We start from the raw sequence: 24,734 nt of genomic DNA, 5'->3' as shown, positions 1-24,734 counted from the left end.
CTTTCTGTGAGCTCTTTGCAGCAGCTTTCAACGGAGGGGGCTCGGGATTCTGTGATTCCGGGTGTCTGGAAATACATCACAAAGCAAATAAACCCCAATACACAGAAACACACAAAGCGAGAACCATGTTATAGAACATTATGCCTCTCCTGATCTGTCAGATTCTTTCAATTTCTTATTTTCCTGGAAGATTTTACCAAAAACATCTGTTCAAAAACAAATCCAGACACTAATCCTTCACACTGACGTATTCCTGGGACTTACTTGTCATTCATATCACAATTGCAATAAAGAAACCAATATATATATATACACCGCACCACGTTTTTAAAGTGGGAGGGTGGCTTATAATCGGGGTTTAGCACAGGGATTTTTTTTCTGCAGGGGACTTGGATCCTCCTCTATAGCAGCCAGAGGACGTCTGCGAGATGCAGACATCCCCCACTGCTGCTGGCACTTCAGCCCGGGCTTCTATGATGCAGCGCCGGTGTTACATGACCTTCCGGTGCTCCACCATAGAAGCCACAGTGGAAGTACCAGGCAGCAGCAGGGGTTGTCTGAGCACATCGTGCAGACATTCACCGACTGCCAGGGGACCTGGATCCTCCTCTCTGGCAGCCGGTGAACGTCTGTGCGATGCGCGCAGACAACTCTATGACGGACTGCCTGCATTGAAGCCTCGGCGGAAGTGGCGAGCAGTGGCAGAGGTTGCCTTTAAAATAGCACCAAAATATAAGGGTGCAGCCTACAATAGAGCCTATTCCTCTCTCTTTCTTTATCTATCTCTCTCTATATATATATATACACACACACATTATATATATAAACACATTACTCGATCTTGCCATCGTCTTTTGGTTTCACGGCTGCATTTTGCGGATTTGCTGCAACGTTGCTTGATAACAGCCGCTCCAAGAGACTTCGCAGCTCCAACTTCTGCGATACCTGCACACAGACACGTAAAACACAAAGGAGTGCGTCAGAATGCAGCGTCTCTCATCCTTATTACGATAATGAATGAAATCACGTCTGACCTTCGCGACCTCGCTTTGGGTGAGCGCTCTGGGAAGATGCTCGAGGTTCTCGATTTGTCTCAGCTTCTTCCTCAGTTTTCGGAGATGGGCGGCATCCATTATAGAGACACGTGCCCTTAGACATCGAGAGGGGGCGAAAGAAGATGTTAGCAGCGCGTTCGGCTACGTACAGAGGGAACCGGAAAAAAGTGACGCAGATGCGTTATGCGATATACTACTTGTTATGTCCCGTCTACCCATTGTACAGCGCTACGGAATATGATGGTGCTATATAAAACAATCAATAATAATATAACAAGTATATATACAAATTAGTAGCGCCTTATCTTATGAAAAAGCGAACAGCACTCTGGTTTTAATAAATAAAAAATTACCACCCAAAAAATCAGGATTACTATAAAAAGCTTTTATTATACCAAAAAAAAAAAACAACCATTAAATAAATAATTCATATAAAAATACATACAAATATATTGGCAGGAAACTGCACAATCATATAGCAATTTATGACATATACATTAAAAAAGGGGTTTCCTGCCATTTATTTACTGCCAGTATATTTGTATGTATTTTTATATGAATTATTTATTTATGGTTGTTTTTACTGTATTTATTTTTTTGGGTATAATAAAAGATTTTTATATTATTCACGGGTATAAAGCGATATAAAAGGGGGTAGACTGGCAGGGGGTATCGGGATGACGGATGGGTCACCAGGAGAATGGGCAGCAGATGGTAAGGAGGGCAGGCAGAGGAGGCATTTAGAATGAAACAGATATAAGAGGGGGTTAGGAGGCGGGGCGTTGGATAAAACTATTACTTTTTCATAATAAGTGTTAGTTATAAAGCTATAATAAATAACCCTACCAGGTTTTTTTGCTGCGCCCCGGAAGGAAAATAAATCCACTAGCCGGAAGTTTACAAAATTGCCGGCGTGGACACTGCGAAACCGGAAATAGAGGACTCGGAAGGCGCCATTTTGGCTTTATAGCTCTGCGTTTCCGCTCCTGGGGTGTTTGGGTACAGAGGCAGTGACACGGTGGCGGTTATGGGTTCTGTTAGATACCGGTACCTGTTACTATGGTAACGGTTTCAAACAAGAAGTACTGTAATAACAATAGTAAGCCCCCTCTTTTTAGAAGCGTTCAGAGGGGCGCCGTAAAGTGTCTGAGGGCGGCAATAGATGCCCTCTATTAAAATGGCCCATTGAATTTCTCTTTTCTATAACATATTAGGCGCTTCTTTAATGTTTGTTTTTTTACATTTGTAATATATAAGAAATAATCTATGTGTGGGTGACGTTTGAAATGTGTGATCGCCGGGTGTAATCAGCTTTATATACGTGTGCTATTTAAAAGTTCACCGGGAATGAATGGTGAACGTGAGAAAATAATTTAAGGGCTCCTTCATTTCACGACGTGCAACATTCTGCCGGCGTGATTTGTGAACGTGTAGTCCGCGCACGTTGACGCATAGACGTTCGGCCCCATCTAGCCTGCTTTTCCTACTTTAAAGACCCAAACTTTAACCGGTCATGCGTTCTTAAATCCCAATGCTGTGTTAACTTCTACCACTTGTGCTGGGGGGCTGTTACCCTTATCTACCACCAGCGCGCGATCACTTCGGAGGTGATTGGTCAATGATTTTGTCTTATTTTTAAGAATATAATAACACATTTTAAGTGTTACAGCTGGTATTTGTGTAATATGAGCATAATTTACAGGGTGGAGGAATACCCATTCACTAGTGAGTCTTCACGATAGAGAGGATAGGAGGCTGGAGGAGGACAAACTGACAATTATTATTATAATTTATTCTTTTATATATCGGCATCATATTCCGTAGCGCTGTACAATGGGTAGACCGGAATTAACAAGCACTATGTAACATAACAATTTGACTTACAGAAGCTACAGGTGAGAAGGGCCCTGATCCAACGAGCTTACAATCTACAGACTACTGGCATGTAAGCTTGTGCCAAGTAAAGCTCCCTACATTCAGTTCATTTTTCTCCAAATTCCTAGCAACTGGTTATTTGTCATGGCAACACATAATTCGAAAAGGTTATTGCGTTTTCTTTTTTTTCCTAGCGATATTATTACTATGTAGTAATTAGAAGTGGTGTTGAGTCGTAAAAGGGTTAAACACACCTGTCTGTGTATCTAGAAGCAGTGAAGAGCATTGCAGGGGCAACGCGGTGGGCGAGGGTCTAATCTCCTCTACATTTAAGTATCATTTTCTTATTTATTTATTTATTTTTGTTGCTATAAACAATGCATTGTAATGTATTTTATCATTATTTTTTTTTGTTACATAATTTAATTTAGTGAGAATGGATTTATCTTCTACACAGACCCGGAGTCCGTCGTGTCATATTTGTAGAGTCTCTGCTCAAACCCCGCAATGAGCGGATACTTTATGGCAATGCTAATGAAGTCCTCGTGTAATCAAAACCAAAAAAAAAATGTTTTGTATAGACTTGTATTAGTCTGAGGGACCATTTAATGGTGATTAAGATTGAGGCATTCCTTGAGGCAGTATAATAAGGTGTTTGTCTAGAACACGTACACATGACGAACATGCACGTGGAATTGTTTTGGCGCAGAAAACAATATACATTTTTAAAACTTTAATAAAATGCAACACCCCCCTCCCTTATACAAATAGTAGGAACTATACTATGCTGTAAGTAAAAATCACTAAGAGTGGAGCTGGTCTGATAATACTCCAGAGCTCCAAGTCTTCATTCTCTTGAGTGTTTCGAGGGCCTACTCGGCTCTTTCCGCATTAAGTTCATGGTCAGCGGCTCGGCACCCGACAACACCTATTGATCTGCTTTACAAAATTATTGTGCAACTCATATATTTGTTATGTTTGAGTTCAGTCCCTTGTTCTATGTAATATTGGAGGTAATGCCAGGAAGTTTTACTTTACTGAGAGGGGGTTAGATAAGTGGATCAGTCTCCCATCAGAAGTGGTAGAGGGTAATACAGGGAGGGGATTAAACATGCATGGCATAAGCATACGGCTCCTGAATCTAAGACGAGATCGACGAATGATTAAGGTTTGAGTCTTTACAGCAGGCGAAACGGGCGACTAGACGGGGGCCGAATGAATCTGATCTGCCAGCAAATTCTATGTATCTTTGTATAAGTTATGGACAACAACAAGGCAGATGTGACATCGCTCCGTACTCCAGCGTCAGATCAGAAGCCAGCTAACCGTTCGCACGCAGCGTGAGCATAAACACCTGACGAGCGTCTTCTCTCATCCAGTCGTCGGCTGCAGTTACGGCCTTAAAGTGCCAGGGCTGCCTCATCACCCCCAGTCCAACCCTGGTTCTGGGTATCTACGACACTGTAAAAATCCCGTGTAAAGTTAATATTTGACTGCTGGTGTTACCCTCAGACCTGCCTATCTGTCTGTTCAACGGATAAAAGCTCAAGGAGTCCAAGGGCCCTATGTAAGAAACTATTGCAGACTCCACATTGGAGGGACATTGCGGAGCGAGCCTCCAATATTATCAGTCGGAGAATTGGTTAACATCCGAAGTAGTTCTATGTCACTGTATCAACACAGATAAAATAGCTGAAAAATTCTTAAGATTCGTCTTTGTAGTAAATCTGATGCACAATATAATCCTTTTAATAAGGAAAAAAAAAACTGTTTCTGGGTTTTAATAAAAAAGATACCAACTTTTTTTTTCTGTGTTAATGTGTAAAGGAAACATGATGGGCAAAATGCCTAAAAATCACAATTGCGACATATATGTATAAAAAGAACTGCATGCCTTCAACGTGCGGATACAATGCTGCCATTTAGAATTGTGGTTACATAGTTACGTCATTTGGTTGAGAAATGACATAAAGTCCACCAAGTTCAACCATTCCACCAACCCGTATTAGTTCATCCAGAAGTTAAAACCCCACTGAGACATTTATATCATCTCAAAAGAGAAAAAAAAATCAATTTGGGGAAGACCCTTTTCTGTTCCAGCGTGACTGTGGCCCCGGCGCACAAAGCAAGCTCAATAAAGACATGGCTGGATGAGTTTGGGGTGGAAGAACTTGACCGACCGCACAGAGCCCTGACCTCAACCCCATCGAACACCTTTGGGATGAACCGGAATGGAGATTGCAAGCCGGGCGTCTCGTCCAACATCAGCGCCTGACCTCACAAACGCTCTACTGGATGAACGGGCGAAATTTCCCACAGAAACTCCCCAAAATCTTATGGAAATCCTTCCCAGAAGAGCGGAAGCCGTTATAACTGCAAAGGGGGGACCGACATCATATTAATGTATTTAGAATGTGATGTCATCAAAGTCCCTGTTGGTGTAATGGTCAGGTGTCCCAATACTTTTGTCCATTTAGTGTATGTTAAAAGGTTTATCAAATCCCTGTGAAAACGTCTTTTCTCCAGAGAAACCAATCCTATTTTGCGCAGCCTTTCTTCGTAGCTGAATTTTTTCCGTTTAATCCTTTGTGTAGCCTTTCTCTGAACTCTTTCTATTTCCAGTATGTCTTTTTTTGTAGTGGTGCTTATTGTAAATGAGGTATTACCAGTAAAATATTCATCCGAATGATGCGCCAAATATTTTGGAGTGATTTTGCATGTTTTTTATTTACAAATCTATTTTTGGTGTCACTTTTCTAAACTATGACATTTTTCAACAAAACACGTAGTTTGGTGGAATTTCAATTAATCTCTATAGAGTAACATTGATTATTAAATTGTGTGTTGCTAAAATAAGGGAACAAAGGTTTTTCCTTTATCTGGATGGTTTTCCCTTTATTGGGGTGTTTCTACCCAGTATTGAGGTACTTGATAGCACTTCCCACTAGATGCATTGACTGCACTCATAATCCATCACTTTACAATAAACTGTTTGTTTTACTTTGTCAATAAAGATAATTTGCTGTAAAAAAAAAAATGGCGGATAAAAAAACCCGCTCTCATCTAGGAATGACTGGGCGTGGCTTGCGTGCAGGTGAGGACACACAGAAAACATCAATACGCATGAGGGAGTGTCCGCCATGTTGGAAGTTGGCAGCTTGCTGTGTTACAGGGCTAATCCGGGATCGTCACCGTTTCCCGACTCCCGTACTGGCTTTGCATGATGCTAGGAACGTTTAAGGCCACACCGGCCAGCAGATTATAACGCCCGGGGTGGTTAATCACTGCCATTAGTTAAAATGGCGTCGAGAAGGCCGTGGCTCGCGCGGTGACGCGCGAACGGAAGTATCGAGTGCGAGCGAGATGTGAGCGCGCTTCCCCCGCGGGGACCGGAAGCGGAAGCGGCGCGAAGAGCTGGGGGAACCGGAGTCTGTGAGGGAGCGAGGTAATAACGCGTGAGGTGAGTGCACCCTAAATTACACTGTTGTTTTGAGTTTGAGCGGGTGTATGTGTTTTCCTGGTAGAGAAGAAGACGACAAATATTTCCCTCGCCTGTTTTACATTCTATATATTGGGGCTTTATACCCATAAACTCTCTGTAACCGCGATCTCCCCTGAACCCGGTTTACATTATGCATAGGATATCTTTGTACAAAGTAACCTATATGTTCATAAATATTAATGCTATACATATACATTATCCATATTACATATCGCTGATTTGTGTGAGGTATAAACCCATAAACTGCAGCAATATATATGTGTATATTATATATACACGCTCTCATTAGCTTTACCTCCTCCCCCCATCATAATTGGTGTGAATATTGTAGAAATAGTTCATCTTTACATTATATGGAATTATTCTGGTATTATTTATCTCTGCACACAGTGAATTGCAGCTCTGAATCCTACCTATTTATACTGAGGAATGTATCGTAACCTGTGATGTCATCGATGACTCGCAAAGTTTATTCATCAACTTTTGAGATCATTGTAGAAAGATGGATAGTCATCAGAGCTCCTTTAATATCATTAATGTTATGTTTATTACCATTGTATTCCGCAACACTGTACCTAAACATTCTGTAACGTGTTGTCTACTTTAGGAAACGTTTTTATTTAACATTTTTATATAATGTAACGTTTTCTCAACCGCTTGCTATGTTTATGTACATGCAGAAATCACCCTGTATTTACTTCATATCAGCTGCTTTTACTAAAATAGGCCCACCCAGGGGGCAGTAGGGGTATATAGTGGTGTGTGTATATATATATATATATATATAATATGTAATAACTCAGAGATGAGACCTCAACCCTTAGATCTATATCTGTCCGTAAAAACATATTTAATTTTTCTCATATAAATGTATTTTTAATAAAGCTGCATAAATTGTTGGCAGTATATAAATAACTGTGTTTAATCAATACTGTCAAAATCAATTATTACGTTCCTCCCAGTTCTTGCCCCATAAGAGCAAAAAGCTCTTGACTTTTACATTTTTATTTTTATTTTTTAATCCTTGCCTCTGCTAAAAGTTCCAGGAGAAATCTTTGGGGGGCATCACTTCTATTTCGGGCCCCAGATATTAATTCTATGGGTATTGGCAGAGAATCGCATTGTTAAAATGTCCCGGTTCTTAGCATAAGCAGAAGTTGGAGAAGCTGCATTTTCTTGTCTCCCTTGCCGACCTGTGGTTTTGCGCTATACCTCTCCTTCCGCCACTGCTGTGGTATTTATCTAAATCTAGCCGCTAGCTAGACCACTGCTTATGAGCCCTTGTAAAGTACACTTGGTAGAGGGAAGAGCGTTACCGCTAAGAAGGCAGAAGCATACTATTCCTAGAGTAAGAGGCCTTTGCCGGCCCAGATGATGTTCTCCCCAGATGCAGACCGACCGTCTATTCCTCACATGATGAGAGAAGGGACAGAGAATGATAGTGTTAAAAGAAATGCCCTTTGGCATACAAGTTCATCCTGTTTGCCCTGGGTGGGGGAAATATTCAGTACGCTTGATGCCATGTATGAGGTCCTTGCAATTTAGGATTGTCCCCCCCCCCCCCCGTGATAACACATGAACGCCCCGGAGTGCTGCCTTTGGCTGGAAACCTGCAATGTCAACACAGAAGTTGTACGGAATACCGGGAATTATTTTTGTACGATGTGAAATCAGGCAAAGGTTTCGAAGCACTGATTTTGACACGCTTTGTCACCGATGCCACCGATTGCATACATAGCAATACAAACGCATTCATCGGGATCTTATACATCTGGCCACGTAACCTTTCCGGGATCCGTACTGATGAAATAGTTAAGGAACGCAACATTTTAATGGAAATTATGAATAAGCAGCTAATTCATACGTTATTCAGGGTAAAAGCAGCTTAAACCGTGACGTGGAATAATACAAAAGTAAAGTTTTTAAGCAGCTCTGGTGTTAGTTTAGTGCAGTCCGTTTTAGGCTTTGTGTGCGATGTGTAATAAACGGTCACGTTGGGCATGAGATACAATATCTGGTTCTCCCGTATTTTTGTGACATATAGAATAGTTTGATTGGAAGATACCTTCTATCTGTAGCAGACGTTTAACGCTCCGGGAGTCGGGGAGCTCTGGCTCTTGGGGGTCCTCCTTGATGTAGCCGAGGGTTTTATTGCAGTCTTTGGGGATCAGGTTCCTTCTGCTCATCGCTGGGGCCGCAGCACCTTTATTACTTGGTACCTTCATGCAAGTTCACTTTTATTATTAATTTCAGTATGTTTGCCAAACTGAAATTAACCATAAATAATTTTTTCCCTTAACTTATAATGATGACTTCACACCTTATTCATAGTTCATGAAACTGATTGACCTGAAAGAAGAGAGTCCCCTCCATTTTTATCATGTTTTTTTATTTTTCTGTGTATAAATTCCTCCTTTCCATCCAAACCCAGGTTCAGGTGTTTTCTATATAAGCTTGTGGGACCACAAAGGTCTGTTCACATTAAAGAAGGGACCTCTGAGGTCCTACAAGTTTGTGGCTGGTTTTATTTTTCCGTTAGCCCAGTAAGAGGAACCTCCATCTTGTCTTTGGGGACTCTTCCTTCTTTGACCCGTAAGGTTATATTAATTCTCCTTATTAATGTAACCGTTAAATACATACATTTGTTATGAATTAGAAATGCACTTTTAAGTCTCAAACACTGTGTGGTGACAGAATGTAGCCACCAAAAAAAACACAAAACCAAAAGAAGTTAAAGTGGATGCACACGAGAACACAAGATCAACCCTGTGTGATTTAAAGGGACAGTTTATCGTCCCTGACATCCCCATGAAAAGTAATTTATAGTAAAATGCTCCGTGAGCTCATAACACGTTGAAGACATAGACTGTCCCTTGAATGTTCATTGTCTAAAGTCAAACGTTATCCACCTTTCACTCCTTAAGTTTGACGTTGGATGTAAAGTGACAGCTTAGGGTCAATAAGTGTTGACCAGCGTTTCCCCAAACAGTTTGTCGCTGCCTAAACCATTGCAGAATGCGTCCGATCTCTTCTGCTCCATGCTACTGAGGATATTGTGTGTTGCCGCTATATTTTTGAGCTCTGAAAATATCACTGCCTCCCTGGGTACTTCACACAGAACCGCGTTCCAGGCGCAAGTTTGGGTTATTTTGTAGATTGCCATTTATAATACAGCTATATCCACGTGTTTCTTACACTGATAATAAAGGCACTAGCGCATCGGATTCAGAGCTGTAATGAGAGCCTTCTCATTTACTCCTGGAACGTGAGATAACGTGTGAGGTGGGCACTCTGTGACTGGCGGGTTATTTCATTTATTCGCTGTAGTACTTATGTCTGCGCATCTTTGTCACAGATCGTGGAGATAAACCTCATCCATGAATTGACAGACAGATCGTAACCCCGTGAGTGCTGAAACCCCCCCCCCCCAAGTAAGTTAAGTGTTGGAAGAAAAGGGGGCGCAGTTGGGTAAGTGACCAACTCTTTAATAAACACTTACAGAGGCAGGGTATTAATGCTTTCTCCCGTTAATGGATTACATCTCATGCCGGGGCATTAACACTCACATCTCTGATGAAAAATAGTGTATTTGGGTGGATGACATGTTAGACCCCTACACTGTGTGACTAGGCTTCCAGCATGTGTATGGTTAAATTATTTTTGACCCAATGTCTACTATAAAGTACAGCTGTGTTGTTTACAAAACACTTGGGATAGTTACAAAAATAAATAAAAGAAAAAATATTAATAAAAAATATAAATATAAATAATTGAATCAGTATATTCAGTAGCAGAATTATTATGTACATCCCCACCAGTCATTGGGATTTCTGAACAATATGTAGATTTCTCTTCATTTCTGACTTAGATTTGTGTGATTTGAGTCCACGTTAGACCTCCTTCACCCATTAGAAATGATAGATTCAAAGAGACCCAAATTACTAACGCAGGGTATGTTCAGATCTAGCAGCATCGTATCCCAAGGGGTATAAATTGAATCATCTGCGAGTGTCGGGTGTGAGACATGTGGCACGGGGATCTTTCTACGTTTTCTGATCCGTCACTCCATTACACATCGCTTTGTGCTTTAACACCTTCGACTGTTTGCTTTCTTGCTCAGGAGCCATGGAGGAATCCCATTTCAACTCCTCGTACTTCTGGCCTGCGGTCCCCACGGTCTCCGGACAGGTAAGTCTGTTTCCGGCAACCCTTTTCTGTATTGCTGATCTGTGGAACTTCCTGCACGAGGGAGTCTTGTTCCTTTTTTTTTTTTTTTAAACCCTACTGAAGATTTCTTCGTCGTGGAAAGTGTTCTCAATTTCAGGTTCTAAACCTTTATTTTTTTTATAATAACGTATACTGAATGCATGCAAGTTTAGAACCCCTGTCTTTCTATTTCCATAAATTAATTAGTTCATATAATACACTGTGTGGAATATTTCAATAATCCAGCAGATCCAGTATAAACATTGAAACGATTACTAAAAAGCTAAGCTTTGTACCACAGCCTTAAGTGGATCTGCCATAGAAACACGTCTTACACACTGAGATACTACAGGTATTAATGTGATTGTGAAATCACCTGTGTGTTACTTTTATACCTGTAGTTTTTATTTTCACCCCATCAGTAGCAGAAGGCTAAGAGTAGCATTAAGAACCACCAGAAAGATTGCACAAAAAGCATGGTCATTTATTGAGGATGGAGAAGCAAGTCCTCCTTACTGATTAATGCCGGTCTCTTCAGCCATAACTCCAAAATCCTTACCACCAGATTGACAACTCCATGTTCCTGAACAAGGTGAAGGAGCAGTTGATTCAGGACAAAGGCTGCAACCTGGGCTCCCATTATCCGGCCCTACTGACGGTGCCCACCTCGGTGTCTCTGTCTGCTGGAATCAGCATGGATGGAGATAGTAAAATGGAACTTCACGGGATTCCCCATAGCCAAGCGTCCGTCACCCAGAACATCACTGTGCTTCCCGTACCGACCACCGGCCTTATGACAGCCAGTAAGTGAGGCAAACTCTAAAAACTAAATGTATCCGTTAGTATTGTGGTATGCCACCTGTCCCATATTTGGTGTCTTTTCGCCCCACATACCCCAGCTGTCGATGCCCTCGTGGCCTGTACTCTATATCTCTATACTATCTCTATATCTCTATACTGGGGTGCTTGTCAGATTTGTTTTTTGTCCTAATTCATTCTTTCTTTCCTGTATCTCGCAGCAGGTCTGGTGATCACGTCTCCGTCAGGCTCTCTGGTCACCACGCCATCCTCTTCGGGTCAGACGTTCCCCATCTCTGCACCCTCCACCATGATTGTGTCCACTCTTCCTGGCTCGCAGACTCTGCAGGTGGTTTCGGAGCTCACAAAAGCCAAGCTCTCAGAGATGGGGGGACAAGGGGGTCCGAAAAGAGGGCGAAAGAAGAAGCGGCTTCCGGAACCCTCTCTCCCTCATCTCAATGATCCTTATGACCTTTCTAATGAAGATGACGATGATCATCACAAGGATGGGAAGACTTACAGGTATCTGGGGGATTTCAAGTAAGGTTTGACGTTTAATATCTTTGCTGATTTGTATAAACTAATTAACACTTAACTCCTTCTAGCTTTGTTAATAAAATGATGTAATAAAAATCTTTTGGCTTGGCACAGGCCTATAATGTACATGACGTGTCCTTTTAGTATGCAGTATTCTGACGTCACGTGGGCACTAACTGTTTAGAATAATGTGAATTTAATTATTGTATAGTGTATAGGGAAATATGTCCGGTGCCACGGGGTGGCTGCTTTACCTACAGCATGGTTTGCAGCTCTGTTTTGAACACTGGTTTGTTTTATGTATCTCTTGCTTGGGCTGTTGTTTTTAAACATTAATGCATATGTTACTAAGAAGCAAGTAATGTATAGATTTTTGTAAACCCAGCTTATGAGACATACCTATAGAAACATAGAAGACTTAGACCTTAACCAGTCTCTGGCCTCGCCAGGGTGAACATATGCCTATCCCATGCATGTTTAAAATTCCCTCACTGTATTAGCCTCTACCACTCTTGCTGGGAGGCTGTTCCACTTATCTACCACCCTCTCAGTAGAGTAAAATTTTCTTGCATTACATTACTCTTTTCCTCTAGATTTAGATTATGGCTTCTTGTTCTAACATTTCTCTTCCTAAGAAATATCCCTCCTTTGCTTTGTTAAATTTGTGTACTTTAATGTTTATCACATTTCCCCCTCCCTTCTCTCCTTTAAGCTATATTGAGTCTATACGTTTCTCCCAGCACCCTGTGTAATGTGTATACAGTATATTCCTTAGCTGTATGTCGCTATCTGTCTGAGATTGGTAGATGACATTTATCATCCTGATTTCAGACGGGTATATGGTTAATATTTGAAATAAAGCTGCAGCTTCTGATTCTCACCAAAAATAAATGTAAAAGCTTTGCTGTGTCCATTGCTAGTAAATGACGGTTATTGGATATGGAGAAAGCTTTTTTAGTCATTGCTTGGGCGATCTCCTGTCCTTGTGTTAAACATTTTCAGCCCTTCATGTTTAGATTCATATGAAAGCTTTGCTTGTAACGCACATAAAATACATGTATGTACATCCTCCGCCAGCGGGACATGCGTGCAAAAGCTGATCATATTCCCGCTTCTGTGTTTTTAGGTGCCGCATGTGCTCGCTCACCTTCTTCTCCAAGTCTGAGATGCAGATTCACTCCAAGTCTCATACGGAGGCCAAGCCGCACAAGTGCCCGCACTGCTCCAAAACCTTCGCCAACAGTTCCTACTTGGCCCAGCACGTGCGCATCCACTCGGGGGCCAAACCGTACACCTGCAGCTACTGTCAGAAAGCCTTCCGCCAGCTGTCTCACCTCCAGCAGCACACACGGTAAGAGACGGCCTGCGATGCCATCGTAGTGCAAGTCCTTTATTAAAAGCTGTGTACCCGAAGCGATTTGCACCGGAGGGACTAGATATATCGAGCTGGGGATTTCTCTCTAGTTAGAGACCTGTTATTTTATTTTGTGAAGGGATGGAGGGGATCCGGTAGTTGGAGCTGCCATAGGTGCGTAGGGAGTACCTTGGGAGCGGTTTATGAAAGGTGATTCTTGGGGCATTGAAACCATTCATAATCCCATACGGACGGGTTTGTAAAAGGGAAATTTGTCACCATAGACGTTTAAGTTATGTTAGTTCACGATCAGGACATCTTTCCAGCGGAGGTTTGCCGTAGAATATCCGGCAAGCGGATCCATTTAAAGTCACCCTGAGCTGTGACGATGCGACCTCTGGCAACAGAAAACAAGTAGCATCGAGGCGATAACCTTCATTGAGTAGAATTAGAGTGGAAGTTTTCGTGGACGCTTGTTGTTATAGAGGCTCACCTAAAGAAGAGACCCAAGCTGTCTAAAAAACACTCTTTATTAACCTTGTAGAATTAGAGTTTCACTGACTTGTGTCCAGTGTCTCCACGGCCATCAAGCTAGACCTATCCTGCAAGCTGCCTTTGGCAGGGGGGTTGTATGTGATAAACGTGATATAAGCATGTGATGTGTTTTATTTGTAGCCGGTGTGTCAGAGGCACAGGGGGTTCCTGTACTCTTTCCTCCGTATGGTTGGATTCACACCTATGGCCCCTGCAGTTCTCTCATGTCTCCCCTTAAGCAGCTGTTTAAAAAAAGGGGGGAGGGAGCGTTTCCATTCAGACACTGTGTCACGTGTCCTCTCCCCCCTTACGTTCGCATAAACTTGCCCCCCCCCCCATATAGTCTGTCCTGCTGAACACTGTTGTCACTTGCCTTTACTCAACTAGTTTAGCTACCCTTACCGGATACATACGGGATATTGCATCCCTCCCCGTACCTGTGTGTATTATTTTCTCTCCTTATGTACTCCAAATGTAATTCTCCATCCCGCCTGCAGCGTGTTGTTATAAACCTTTGCAGTACCTGCTAAGTGTCACAGTCTCATACAGGCATACAGTTTAATCCTTCACCTGCTTGAAAACAGGTGTCATTTCTAGCGGTCATGCGACAAGCCTATATGATTCTCTCCCTATAAGTCCCAACCCCTGTGTCGTTCTGGCAGGATCCACACGAAGGTGCCTAATGTTGTATCCAAGCCCCTCAAGTGTCCGCACTGCTCCAAAACCTTCGCCAACGGCTCCTACCTGGCCCAGCACGTGCGCATCCACTCGGGGGCCAAGCCGTACAACTGCAGCTACTGTCAGAAGGCCTTCCGCCAGCTCTCTCACCTCCAGCAGCACACACGGTAAGAGGGCAGGAGGAGAGAGCTGGGGGAGCCCCGAGACCAGCATGTGCCCTCTCCCCTCACCCCACTCCTGCTGCATGCACACGTGTCTGAATGGAAACTGGGTCAAGGGAGGGAAGCTGCCCTGTCTGCTCATTTCACCCCATTATCTACCCCACCCTCCCATGCCCATTTCCCTTTTGCCCCTAAAATCGGTATTTGTCTTGGAAAAATAACCCGTTTTCTGTTTTTTTTTTTTCTTTTCTCACTCAGGATTCACACTGGAGACAGGCCATATAAATGCGTGCATCCTGGCTGCGATAAGGCATTCACCCAGCTATCTAATCTACAGGTGCGGACATGTGACATTCTTACTCCGCCAGAAGCTCTTGCATGTTACGCCCCTAGGCGACTCCCCCGCTGAACCCTAGCACTATTAGGCAACCACCTTAAATAGCCATTCCCTGAAAATATTCCTTATTCTTGTATTTAGAATTGTCCCTTTATGTTTGTGTTTCTGCCAGTTTGTGTAAATATGTGCAACTTTGTCCTTCAGTCTCACAGAAGACAGCACAACAAAGACAAACCATTCAAGTGCCACAACTGTCACCGAGCGTACACGGACTCGTCTTCTTTGGAAGTCCACTTGTCTACGCACACGGTCAAGCATGCAAAAGTGTATACGTGTTCCATCTGCAGCCGTGCGTACACTTCGGTGCGTACCCACCTGTTCATGCAGTCTTTCCGGCTTCTGCTTTTATGATGTCTTTCTTCTTCCTTCCTTCCCAGCCTGTTCTCACGCTTCCAATCTCGTTTTTCAGGAGACCTATCTGATGAAGCATATGAGGAAGCACAATGCTCCGGACACTCAGCCCCAGCCACCTTCGCAAGTCTTGACCTCGCAGGGCCATTTTACCCCGGTGTCGCAAGCTTCGGAAGGCCCGCAGTGTTCCTTCGACATGAATCCCTTCAAGACTGACCATCACAAGGACTTGTGTCTGACCGTTTCCACCAGCGCCATCCAAGTGGATCATCTCTCCAACTCCTAGTTCTATTCCACGGGACAGAATATTGAGGCGACGTGGAAATGATGGACCAGATCCATTTGGGGAAGGGTAGAGAAGGGAATTCTGGGCCAGCCTCATCGTGGGGGGTGGGAAGAAAGAACAGTATATGAACTCTGCCATTGAAATGTTGAGTATCTGGGTGTCCCGCAGCATGGCTGAGAAAGTAGACCACACTGTGACAGCCTTCACATATAAAAAATAAACTGTAGCAGTGATCAGCTGGGGCGTCTGAGGACAGACCCCGAAAGTTGCGCATCCCAGCCTGAAACCTTGGGACAGAGGTCTCTTGAAGAATCCATTGAGTGGGAACCAAACTCCATTGGACGCCTAGGGGTGACTTGGCTCAGAGAGTGAAATGAAGAGGCTTTAGTCCACAGCACAGTGTGGGGCGCGGATGTCCACGTTGGACCCGTTGGGCGGGAGGAGAACATTTAAGCTTTTTCGAAACTTTTCATTTTATACCCTGAGTTACATAGGTATTGAGGGGAGGGGGGTTATTAACTGTTATTATGTATTATTTTATCCTTATTTTGTTCCTGCTCTGCCTCCCCCCAGTGAAGCACACTGCAAAGACTACCGGGAGGGTGCTTTTTACGAACGGACGCCGCTGCTCTCAGATCATGGCTATCGGAGTGACGCTCTGCATTAAACCTTATATTAGCTAGTCTTGCTGATGAGCCAGGCAGGGGCCACGGAGCCCGCGCCCTGGATAGAACTATGTATAAATATATACGGAACAAAGTGTATATATCCACTGTAGCCTAATTAGTGGTATTGTTTTATTCCAAAGGGAGGGTTGCATATGGGGGGGGGATCTGATTTATTATTGTTTTTATATCCTAGATGGTGGAAGCTCGGTGTGAGCCTCCTCCAGCCTCTTAGCCAAGTTTCTGTTTTATATATTTCTCCTTCTCTCCCCCCTCCCCACTAAAAGCTGGTCTCTAACCCCATCAGTCTTTTCCTATAACCGATGCTCATCACCTGGCCTCTCATTCAAAACTCTTTCTCCCATCTGTTAAGACTTTCCACCACCTGCGGAGTCTGAAGCATGACACTACTCAGCCTCATGTGTTCTTCGTTCCCCGTGTTCCCTTGCCGTGTTTTGCATAAACCGCGTAACCTGTATGGCTTTTGCCCAATTCTTTTACGTGTTCCCTAATAGCCCGAGCGGCTATGGCCCCCGGCCTTTCTCACATTTCTCTTGCTTCGGGACTCGTTTCTGCCCTGCTTGCCGAATGCCTGTTCCATCCTTCCAACAAAAATGGAAATAACATTTTCTACCATATTTTAAAATGTTGAATTTAAGAAGAAAAAAAAAATTATATATATATCCATTGTTTATAACAGAAACCGGATTCTCCCCTAAACTGATGGCGTACTGGAGGTGATGTTTCTTAATGTCATCTAATAGCCCCCCCCGTCCCGATTTCGAATACATTGCATAGAAATAAACCTCTGTATACAGTGTGTCGGATTCTGTGTAGATGTTGTACTGTTCAACAAACACTTGTGAGACCTGAATGATTGCCTTTTACGTACGTGTAGGCGTAATGTTTCTCATGATACATCTATGTTGATGATGAGACCCAAAGAGTTCCTGAATGTTGGAGCCGACCTCGGCGTGCGTCTCCGGCGAGTTTCTTGAACGCTGCGGTCCGCTGGACCAAATAGAGTTCCTTGCAGGACGTGCTCGCTGGGTCCGGGCTTTTTCTTTTTTTGCGTGTAGGTGAGTGGAAAGACAATGGACGCCCAAACCGATCCCCAGGCCCGTGCATCCAACCTGCGGGGCGGCCAGCTGCCATCGATGTAGAGAGAGAGCGAGAGAGATGCATTGGATCGGGTCAGCTGCCGCTGTGAAGGTTATCGTTGGTTGCTTTAAACTCTTCAGCTGCGTTTTATGCGGCAAAAACTGCTTTTGTCTACACCGGTTGGGTCTCACGAAGAAACGCGTGGGTGATATGAAGCTTTGCGTGTCTCCAGCACTCTCTCCGAGACCCGCACACTGGAAGAGACCCTTCGGGATGTCACAGATACGCATTCAGCCGCGTCGGAGCTGGACTGTTTGTTACAGAGCAAATACGCATTGACCACGCAGAGCGATCGCACGCGGTCTTATGGCGCTGTGAGCGTAGGATGGATGGTTTACCCTAATGTTTATTTTATTATAGTTTTATATATATATATATAGCGCCATCGTATTCCGTAGCGCTGTACAAAAGGTAGACCGTGTGTAACAAGGAGTATATAACATAATTTTAATTACAACAACAGGTGAGGAGGGCCCTGATCCAGCAGGTTTACAGTCCTTGGGGTGTGCTGCGCAAGGCAATTATTAAAGAATCCAATCCCTGCCGTGTTAACAATCCATTGTTCAGGGCCAGCTCAGCCGCTTATGCAGAACTTTTTTTCGCGCTAGTTTATTCACTGGCGAGAAAGTTGTGTTTCAGCCCTTTTGCTTCGCTCTACATGATGAAGGGCCGAAGGGAGCTTCTGCTGGTGGGAGATCTTGGCTGGCTGTTTATAATGGGTAGTTAAATAAGCAGGATTTATTCAGCCTCCTCGTATATTGAATTATACATTATACAGGGCCAGCTCCGTCCTTCGCAGTGGAGACACTGCTAGCATTGGCCCTTCACAATGATTAGTGAAGTGAGGGAGTTCAGACCCGACTCTCCCTTCTCCCAAGACGTTGAAATGCTTTCTTGCAATCTCCTGGGTTAGTGAATCTGCTATTTTGCGTATGGCAGGCGGGGTCACGTGACTTTGCATCTCTTGACCCCGCAGGGGCTCTGCCGCATTGAAGGCAGTGTAAGTGAGTTGCCTGTGTCTGTCTGAGTGTGTGTGTGAATGGGTGTGTATGTGTCTGGGTGTGTTAGTGTTTAAGGTCTTGTTGTGATACTAGTGCAAGTGCCAAAGTATGTAAGTATGTGTACATGTGCGTGTATTATTTCTTTGCACAGTTAGTGTTGAGTGTAATTGCCCCTCCCAAGCCCAGACTCTGGACCCTCTCCTGCACCATCCCAAGCCATGGCGCAGGCAGTCTCACTTTACGGCTGTGTAAACAAGGTCTGCGGCTGGAGTTTTACATATCGTCCACTAGAGGGCCCAAGGAGGCGGGGAAAACGCCTCCTTCCGCCCCAACAATCATGGCGACGAAAACAAAGAAACCATAGAGCTGTAGAGCGGGAATGCAGGTCCCTGTCATGGACCGGAAGTTAATATTTAGGCGTTCAAGATGGCGGCTGGCATGTATCTGGAGCATTATTTGGACAGTGAGTGAAATCTCTGTGTTGTTACAGACGGCCGCTTCTTTACACCAGTCCGTAATAGGCAGCCATAGCCGTGTTTTATATACAGGTCATGGCTTATTTGCCGGCTTACTGTGTGGCACAGACACAGAACCATCTCCCCCTCCCTCTATATAACGCACACCGCAGTGTCTGTCTCCCTGTATAGCACCTGTGACAGTCCGGATATCTCTTCAGGACACACAGGGCTGTCTCGCCCTCGGTGCTTTTGGGAGGCCATAGCTAACTCTGCTCCTGTGATGCCTCATCGATCATCAGGTAGCCATAAAACAACTGAGCATCATGGGAGTTGTAGTTTCAGAGCAGTTCGAGAGCTATCTATTGGCTGCTACTACTTCACGTCACCGAGAGCCTTCCGTGTGTATCTCTGTATATAACCCCCCCCCCCCCCATCCACTACTCTATATAACCCACAGGGAGTGCAATCATATGTTTTGCCTCCTAGCTATATTACGAAAGGCAGATTTCTGGTATATTTAGTAACTTAACCCCTTGCTAACTTGTAATTTAATGGAAATGTGTTTATAGAAGTCCCCCAATGGACTATACGTGAAGGGTTAAAAGGCTCGTGGTAATAAGGGATCCACACTGCTTTCCCCACCCACTTGTAGTGGGGTAGGGGAGTAAATAATAAGGCTGTGGGTATTACCCGGCGCTTCTGCCCTTTCCCCCAGTTTGTATTCTGGTGGATAATCCTTTTAGCCCGCTGGGTGCGCTTCTAAAAACCCTCCTTCCCCTCGGCATCAATGGGGGTTTAAATTATTACGTTTGCCTGGCAGTGGTCTTGAACTGAGATATTTGAAATTTATTTAAATATACAAATTTAAAGAAGGGACTCCATCCAACCATTTATATTCCTCATATCAGATTAAACATCAATTTTCAAAAATATTGCCTTTATTTCTTTTTTTAAATCAGTTTTTGCCCCATAATATGTTTTCAGGCAGCTGCATATCAGCCATTTGTATGATTTCTCGCTCTGTTATCTGAGCCCCAATCTACTACCCCCCCCCCCCCGGACTCCTTATTATATTGCCTGTGGGAAACAATGGAATGGCTCAGTCTTAATCACCCAGCAGGACTCTCTGACTAATAATTATGGAGGGAATGCAATGGCAAGTTTCATCAGCAAGAAGGTCTGACTGGCCATGTATAATGCATAATTCAATGCTTTTAAGTTTCTTGTTGATTTAACTATGCAGCGTACAGGGTCAGCTGCTGTTGTAAATGTCCAGCACTGTGGTTACCTTAATATGCATTTAATAGCATATTTTTTTTTCACTTGCTTGGCAGGTATAGAGAATTTGCCCTTTGAACTTCAGAGAAACTTCCAGCTGATGAGAGACCTTGACCAGAGAACAGAGGGTGGGTTAACCTCACTGGAAGCTGGCGTGTGAGGATTTGCGTGTGCGGGGGTGATGTATGTAGACTTGGGGAGACGCATGCGCCTTCAGACCCCCATGACCTTTTTGCTTTCTTCGTACAGACTTGAAGTGCCATATAGACCGCCTTTCTTGCCAGTACATGAGCAGCGCTCGCACTCTGAGCTCAGACGAAAAGCTGCAGCTCCTGAGACAAGTCCAAGAAGCCTACGGAAAATGCAAGGAGTACGGAGACGACAAAGTGCAGCTGGCGATGCAGACGTACGAGATGGTGAGAAACATGCGCAGAAAATCCCAGCTGAACTGAATAACATGCGGATTTACAGTGCCACTTTCTGTTGGTTAATCCCACGAGCAAGGGATGACTGGCACCTGCTGGCCCAGGGGGCAAGTAAAGCCCATCAGCCCCCCCCCCACATACAAACTGGCATGCACAAGTACACTCACTTACACAAAGGCATGCTTACACACACACACGCTAACACTCGGTCTCAAACGCATATTCATCCACGCTAACGCACAAGCACGCACGCATCCACGCTAACACACAGAAACACACTTATACCTACATTCTCATTCCAACATAAATACCTATCTTGTGTTATATGACCACACTGCCTTCCTGCCTTCCTAGGCCGGTCCAGAATTGTTTACAGAGGGATGGTCCGACCTTAACTGGCCCTGTCTAGGTTGGACCAGTCCTTTGTGAACACTTTTGGGCCACGATGCGCATCCAGCGTCTGATGTAAATTCACGCTCCACGAGGCTTCGGTAGAGAATTTCCCGGTAAGGGATGGTTACCCACTGGAGCCACATCTTCTCTATCACGTCTGATTTATGTACAAAACGGTTTTCACGGCCTATTCTTCTTCATCAACCCATCAGGTGGACAAACATATTCGGAGGCTGGACACGGACCTCGCTCGCTTCGAAGCCGATCTGAAAGAGAAACACATTGAATCCAGCGACTACGACAGCTGCTCTAGCAAAGGCAAAAAGAGTGAGCCCGCAAGCCCAGCGCATCGTGTGTGGCCTATGCCCCCCTACATCTTCTCACTATAGCATTCTCCTTCATAGCCAGCTTACCGCTGGGCAAATCCCTGCATGAAGACTGGACGGCTTAACACTGTAGTGGACGATGTAATCTAGTAGTAAAAATGAATAGATTTTGGGGGTTATGTATAAAAATGCCTGTCTTGTGCCAGCTGTGCCAAAAGAGAAATGTGTCTTTTAACATTAATAATTCTCTTGCAAACTATGTATTAAAAAAAACCCTAGAATCTGAATGATTTTAGATCACTTTATAGCGGTGATCTGTGCTTCCCTGTCCTGGAAATTATTTGTAATGTGGACAGTAGTTGCACTATAAGGAATAAAAGTCACAATTTTGCTGCTTTTTATTCTTTTGTAATTCAGATCATTCCAGAGGCAAAAATAAAAATGGGAACTAGTGCCACGTTTTGTACATAACCCCCCAGCAAATTATCAATGCTTTTTTTTCTTGCCCCCCAGATCTGGTCCCTTACCCCTTTTGTTCCTGCCCCAACCCTGGAATAAATCTTTGATTATCCTCCCTGCAGAGGGCAGAGGTCAGAAGGAGAAAAAGGCAGCGAAAGTCAGGTCAAAGGTGAAGAACTCCGATGACGAAGCATCGAAGAACAACCAGAAGAAAATTAAACTCGTGCAGACGTGAGTGTGGGGCGGAAGAAGAGATTCCCGGAATCGTATTATGGCGTTTGTGTACGGAAACTGAGGATTTGGCAAAATGACATCTGTATCTCTTCTATCAGGGCAGAGTATGGGACCCCAGTGGCAAATTTTGGGAAAGTGACCCCGTCTGATGTCCTGGACATGCCCGTGGACCCAAACGAGCCTACGTACTGTCTGTGCCACCAGGTCTCCTACGGAGAGATGATTGGCTGCGATAATCCAGACGTGAGTTAGAACATACCTGTTTTTTTTTTCCCCATGCGTTGTGATATCCGCTACACGTATGACCCTGATACGCTGATGAATGGGAAGCAATTCCTCTTGCTTCTTTAGTCTTTATACGACAGCGGCGTGGTTATAACGAAGTATCTCTCTATCCCCCTCCCCCACAGTGCTCTATTGAATGGTTTCATTTTGCTTGTGTCGGACTCGCCACTAAACCTCGTGGGAAATGGTGAGTATAAACTGCCCCCTCCGGTGTACTCCCGCACCTCATTCCTTCTGCACCCCTACCCTCCTTTGCTGCTCGACTGGCCCTCTCCCCTCCTGATTTTTCGCCCTCTTTCGCTCACTCAGGTTTTGCCCCCGATGTTCCCAAGAGCGGAAGAAGAAATGAGATTAATCATGATGTCGTGACCTCCGAGGGGAGAGCAGTGTGTGTGGGGGGTGTACCCATGCCCCCCCTTTTCTGGGAAGGGGGTTATTCAGACTTACCTGCATGGTTTGCAGACAGTATTAAGCCCCTCTCTGGCTTTTCCCATGGATTGGTGCTGTTCTATCGCTGTGTGTGGGATACTCTCTCCTCTGCTATGACTCTTATCGTGTCCCTTCATTGTATACCCGATGACCATGTTCCCCGATAGCTTCTCCTCGCTCAGCAACTTCATCTCTGCCGCCGACCACCCATCTTTTGTGAAGACTTCTATTCTTCTAAATCCCAGTATTAAACACTACATGTGACGCCTGGACCCAGGACCTGGTCTCCAACCTTCACCTCAATTTAGCCCTCTGTGCCCTTCTTATATTTACAGACTTGCCCCCCCCCCCCCAAGATGACATTAGACCTCACACAGCTTCCCCATCGGGAAAAAGAAAGCTGTTGCCTCCGCCGTATCTTTTTCAAAGACCCCGACATAAAAATGTCTGCCGCTTAAGGTCGTGTGCTCGGCGACCATCTCAGTTTCACTACATTAGCCCCTAGGCGTTCATATACAATACGGTCACGCTTTACAGCCTTTCCACCGGTAATCCTTTATCTTCCTCCACGTTTTGGTGCTGAACACACTGTCTTCCGATGCTTTTTATTCATCGATTTGTAAAGATATGTTTACAGAACAGAAGGAGGTTACAGGATAAGGAAAACCGATGGAATTCTGCCCTTTTCTGCATTCCAAGAGAAACCCGTGGATGGTTTGCACGTGAGACCGTAGCGAAGAGGCATTGCTTGGGGGCGACTAAAGGAGGCTGAGATCCTAAATGCGTTGGGGAATACAAGAAGCAGGTAGAAAAGCCTACAGTGGGTGGGCATGGTGTACTCTGGGGGGTTGTCTAGCGTCCGTCTTGTGTATGCGGCTAATGGGTGTAATTAGAAACATAGAATTTAATTTCAGATAAAACCCCGTCAGCCCATCCATTCTGCCCCTGTCATCATGGTGCCCCAGGTCCCCCGACGGACCTCTAGCTTTCCAGAGAAGCCCCCGTCACACAGATTAAACGGTCGCTGTGACTTTTAGGTGCTATCAGACCATCCGTTTCTGTTACATTTCGCAGGACAGTTCTGCCATATTGATATTTATGTTCTAATTGTTTACAGAACTTGAGTTCTTATTGTGTTCAGAATTTGAAGTCTGAAAGTTTTTAATGAGAACAAAAAAAAAATGAAACACTATTCTTTCTCAAGGAAACACGTAGGTGTATCTAGCACTGCTTTGCCCATGGCATTCGTTATATCAACAAGCCAGTGAAGCCGCCGTATTGCGGTGGGATTGTTGAAGACTCTTAAGGACATGAATTGCTTGATGTGTTACAGCCCTGAGGCAGAATGGAAGGTAGATTTCTAACTTATTGCATCATCGGAATAACTGTATATTTATTGCGCTTTCTCCTTGACACGGTTAAAACTGCATTACGTTACTTTATCGTCCATGCGCAAGGAGTAGATACTTTCCTTCAATTGACAATGGGAGGTGGAGGTGGCCTGAAAATGTTTCCTGTTACTATCTACCTGGATAAAAAGGGAAAGCAAGAAGACAATGTTTGTACGGTTACCTCCGCCCCCTGGCTCAGATCTTTAGGAGTTGGTGTCCTCGCAGTGTGATTATTACATTATATCTTGGCCTGGAAATCTTCGGCAACTATTTGGATTTAACTGATGCATTTTAGGAATGGAATAAATAAAAAGGATCTTGCGTACGCCTGAGAGTTTTTGTTTCATGTTGTGATTGTCTCTACTGAACCTACTAGTGCAACGGCATAATGTTAACTAATTGTACGTTACAAAAAAATAAATATATATATATACAGAAAGGGGCGCATAACCCTAAAATCATACACATTCTGGGGTGCTGCTAAAGTGACCAACA

General features: G+C 44.2%; 2 protein-coding genes across 6 annotated transcripts; both read left to right on the top strand.

Annotated features, from left to right (window-relative positions):
• Positions 1-10,557: 10,557 nt before the first annotated feature.
• Positions 10,558-15,734, top strand: LOC149288732 (zinc finger protein 384-like). Its single transcript, XM_089491502.1, has 8 exons — positions 10,558-10,620; positions 11,204-11,441; positions 11,658-11,958; positions 13,100-13,324; positions 14,524-14,706; positions 14,959-15,037; positions 15,242-15,400; positions 15,507-15,734. The coding sequence occupies exons 1-8, from the start codon at positions 10,558-10,560 to the stop codon at positions 15,732-15,734; spliced, it is 1,476 nt and encodes a 491-aa protein (XP_089347628.1).
• A 3,253-nt stretch (positions 15,735-18,987) lies between these two features.
• Positions 18,988-22,768, top strand: LOC149288731 (inhibitor of growth protein 4-like). 5 transcript variants are annotated; one of them, XM_089491499.1, is made up of 8 exons: positions 18,988-19,024; positions 20,354-20,425; positions 20,547-20,713; positions 21,328-21,433; positions 22,023-22,131; positions 22,233-22,377; positions 22,545-22,606; positions 22,729-22,768. In XM_089491499.1, exons 1-8 carry the CDS (start codon positions 18,988-18,990, stop codon positions 22,766-22,768), a joined length of 738 nt encoding a protein of 245 aa, XP_089347625.1. The 5 variants fall into 5 exon arrangements, with proteins under 5 accessions (XP_089347625.1, XP_089347623.1, XP_089347621.1 ...); XM_089491497.1 differs by having other exon boundaries at positions 21,328-21,442; positions 22,032-22,131; XM_089491495.1 differs by having other exon boundaries at positions 21,328-21,442.
• The last annotated feature ends 1,966 nt before the right edge of the window (positions 22,769-24,734 follow it).

The sequence above is a fragment of the Sceloporus occidentalis genome, unplaced genomic scaffold (genome assembly GCF_023333645.1).
Source record: "Sceloporus occidentalis isolate IW3139 unplaced genomic scaffold, rSceOcc1.0.p SCAF_50, whole genome shotgun sequence".
Classification (NCBI taxonomy): Eukaryota; Metazoa; Chordata; class Lepidosauria; order Squamata; family Phrynosomatidae; genus Sceloporus; species Sceloporus occidentalis.
The sequence above is the reverse complement of the archived record's forward strand: the minus strand, read 5'-3'. Positions and strand labels throughout refer to the sequence as shown.

Bases quoted from the DNA above. Each gene is read 5' to 3' on its own strand.
- LOC149288732 (XM_089491502.1), top strand. From the start codon at position 10,558: ATGGAGGAATCCCATTTCAACTCCTCGTACTTCTGGCCTGCGGTCCCC. The intron at 10,621-11,203 runs GTAAGTCTGTTT...CCTTACCACCAG, and splicing joins TCCCCACGGTCTCCGGACAG to ATTGACAACTCCATGTTCCT. The intron at 11,959-13,099 runs GTATCTGGGGGA...CTGTGTTTTTAG, and splicing joins AAGGATGGGAAGACTTACAG to GTGCCGCATGTGCTCGCTCA.
- LOC149288731 (XM_089491495.1), top strand. From the start codon at position 18,988: ATGGCGGCTGGCATGTATCTGGAGCATTATTTGGACA. The intron at 20,714-21,327 runs GTGAGAAACATG...TCAACCCATCAG, and splicing joins CGATGCAGACGTACGAGATG to GTGGACAAACATATTCGGAG. The intron at 22,607-22,728 runs GTGAGTATAAAC...TCGCTCACTCAG, and splicing joins ACTAAACCTCGTGGGAAATG to GTTTTGCCCCCGATGTTCCC.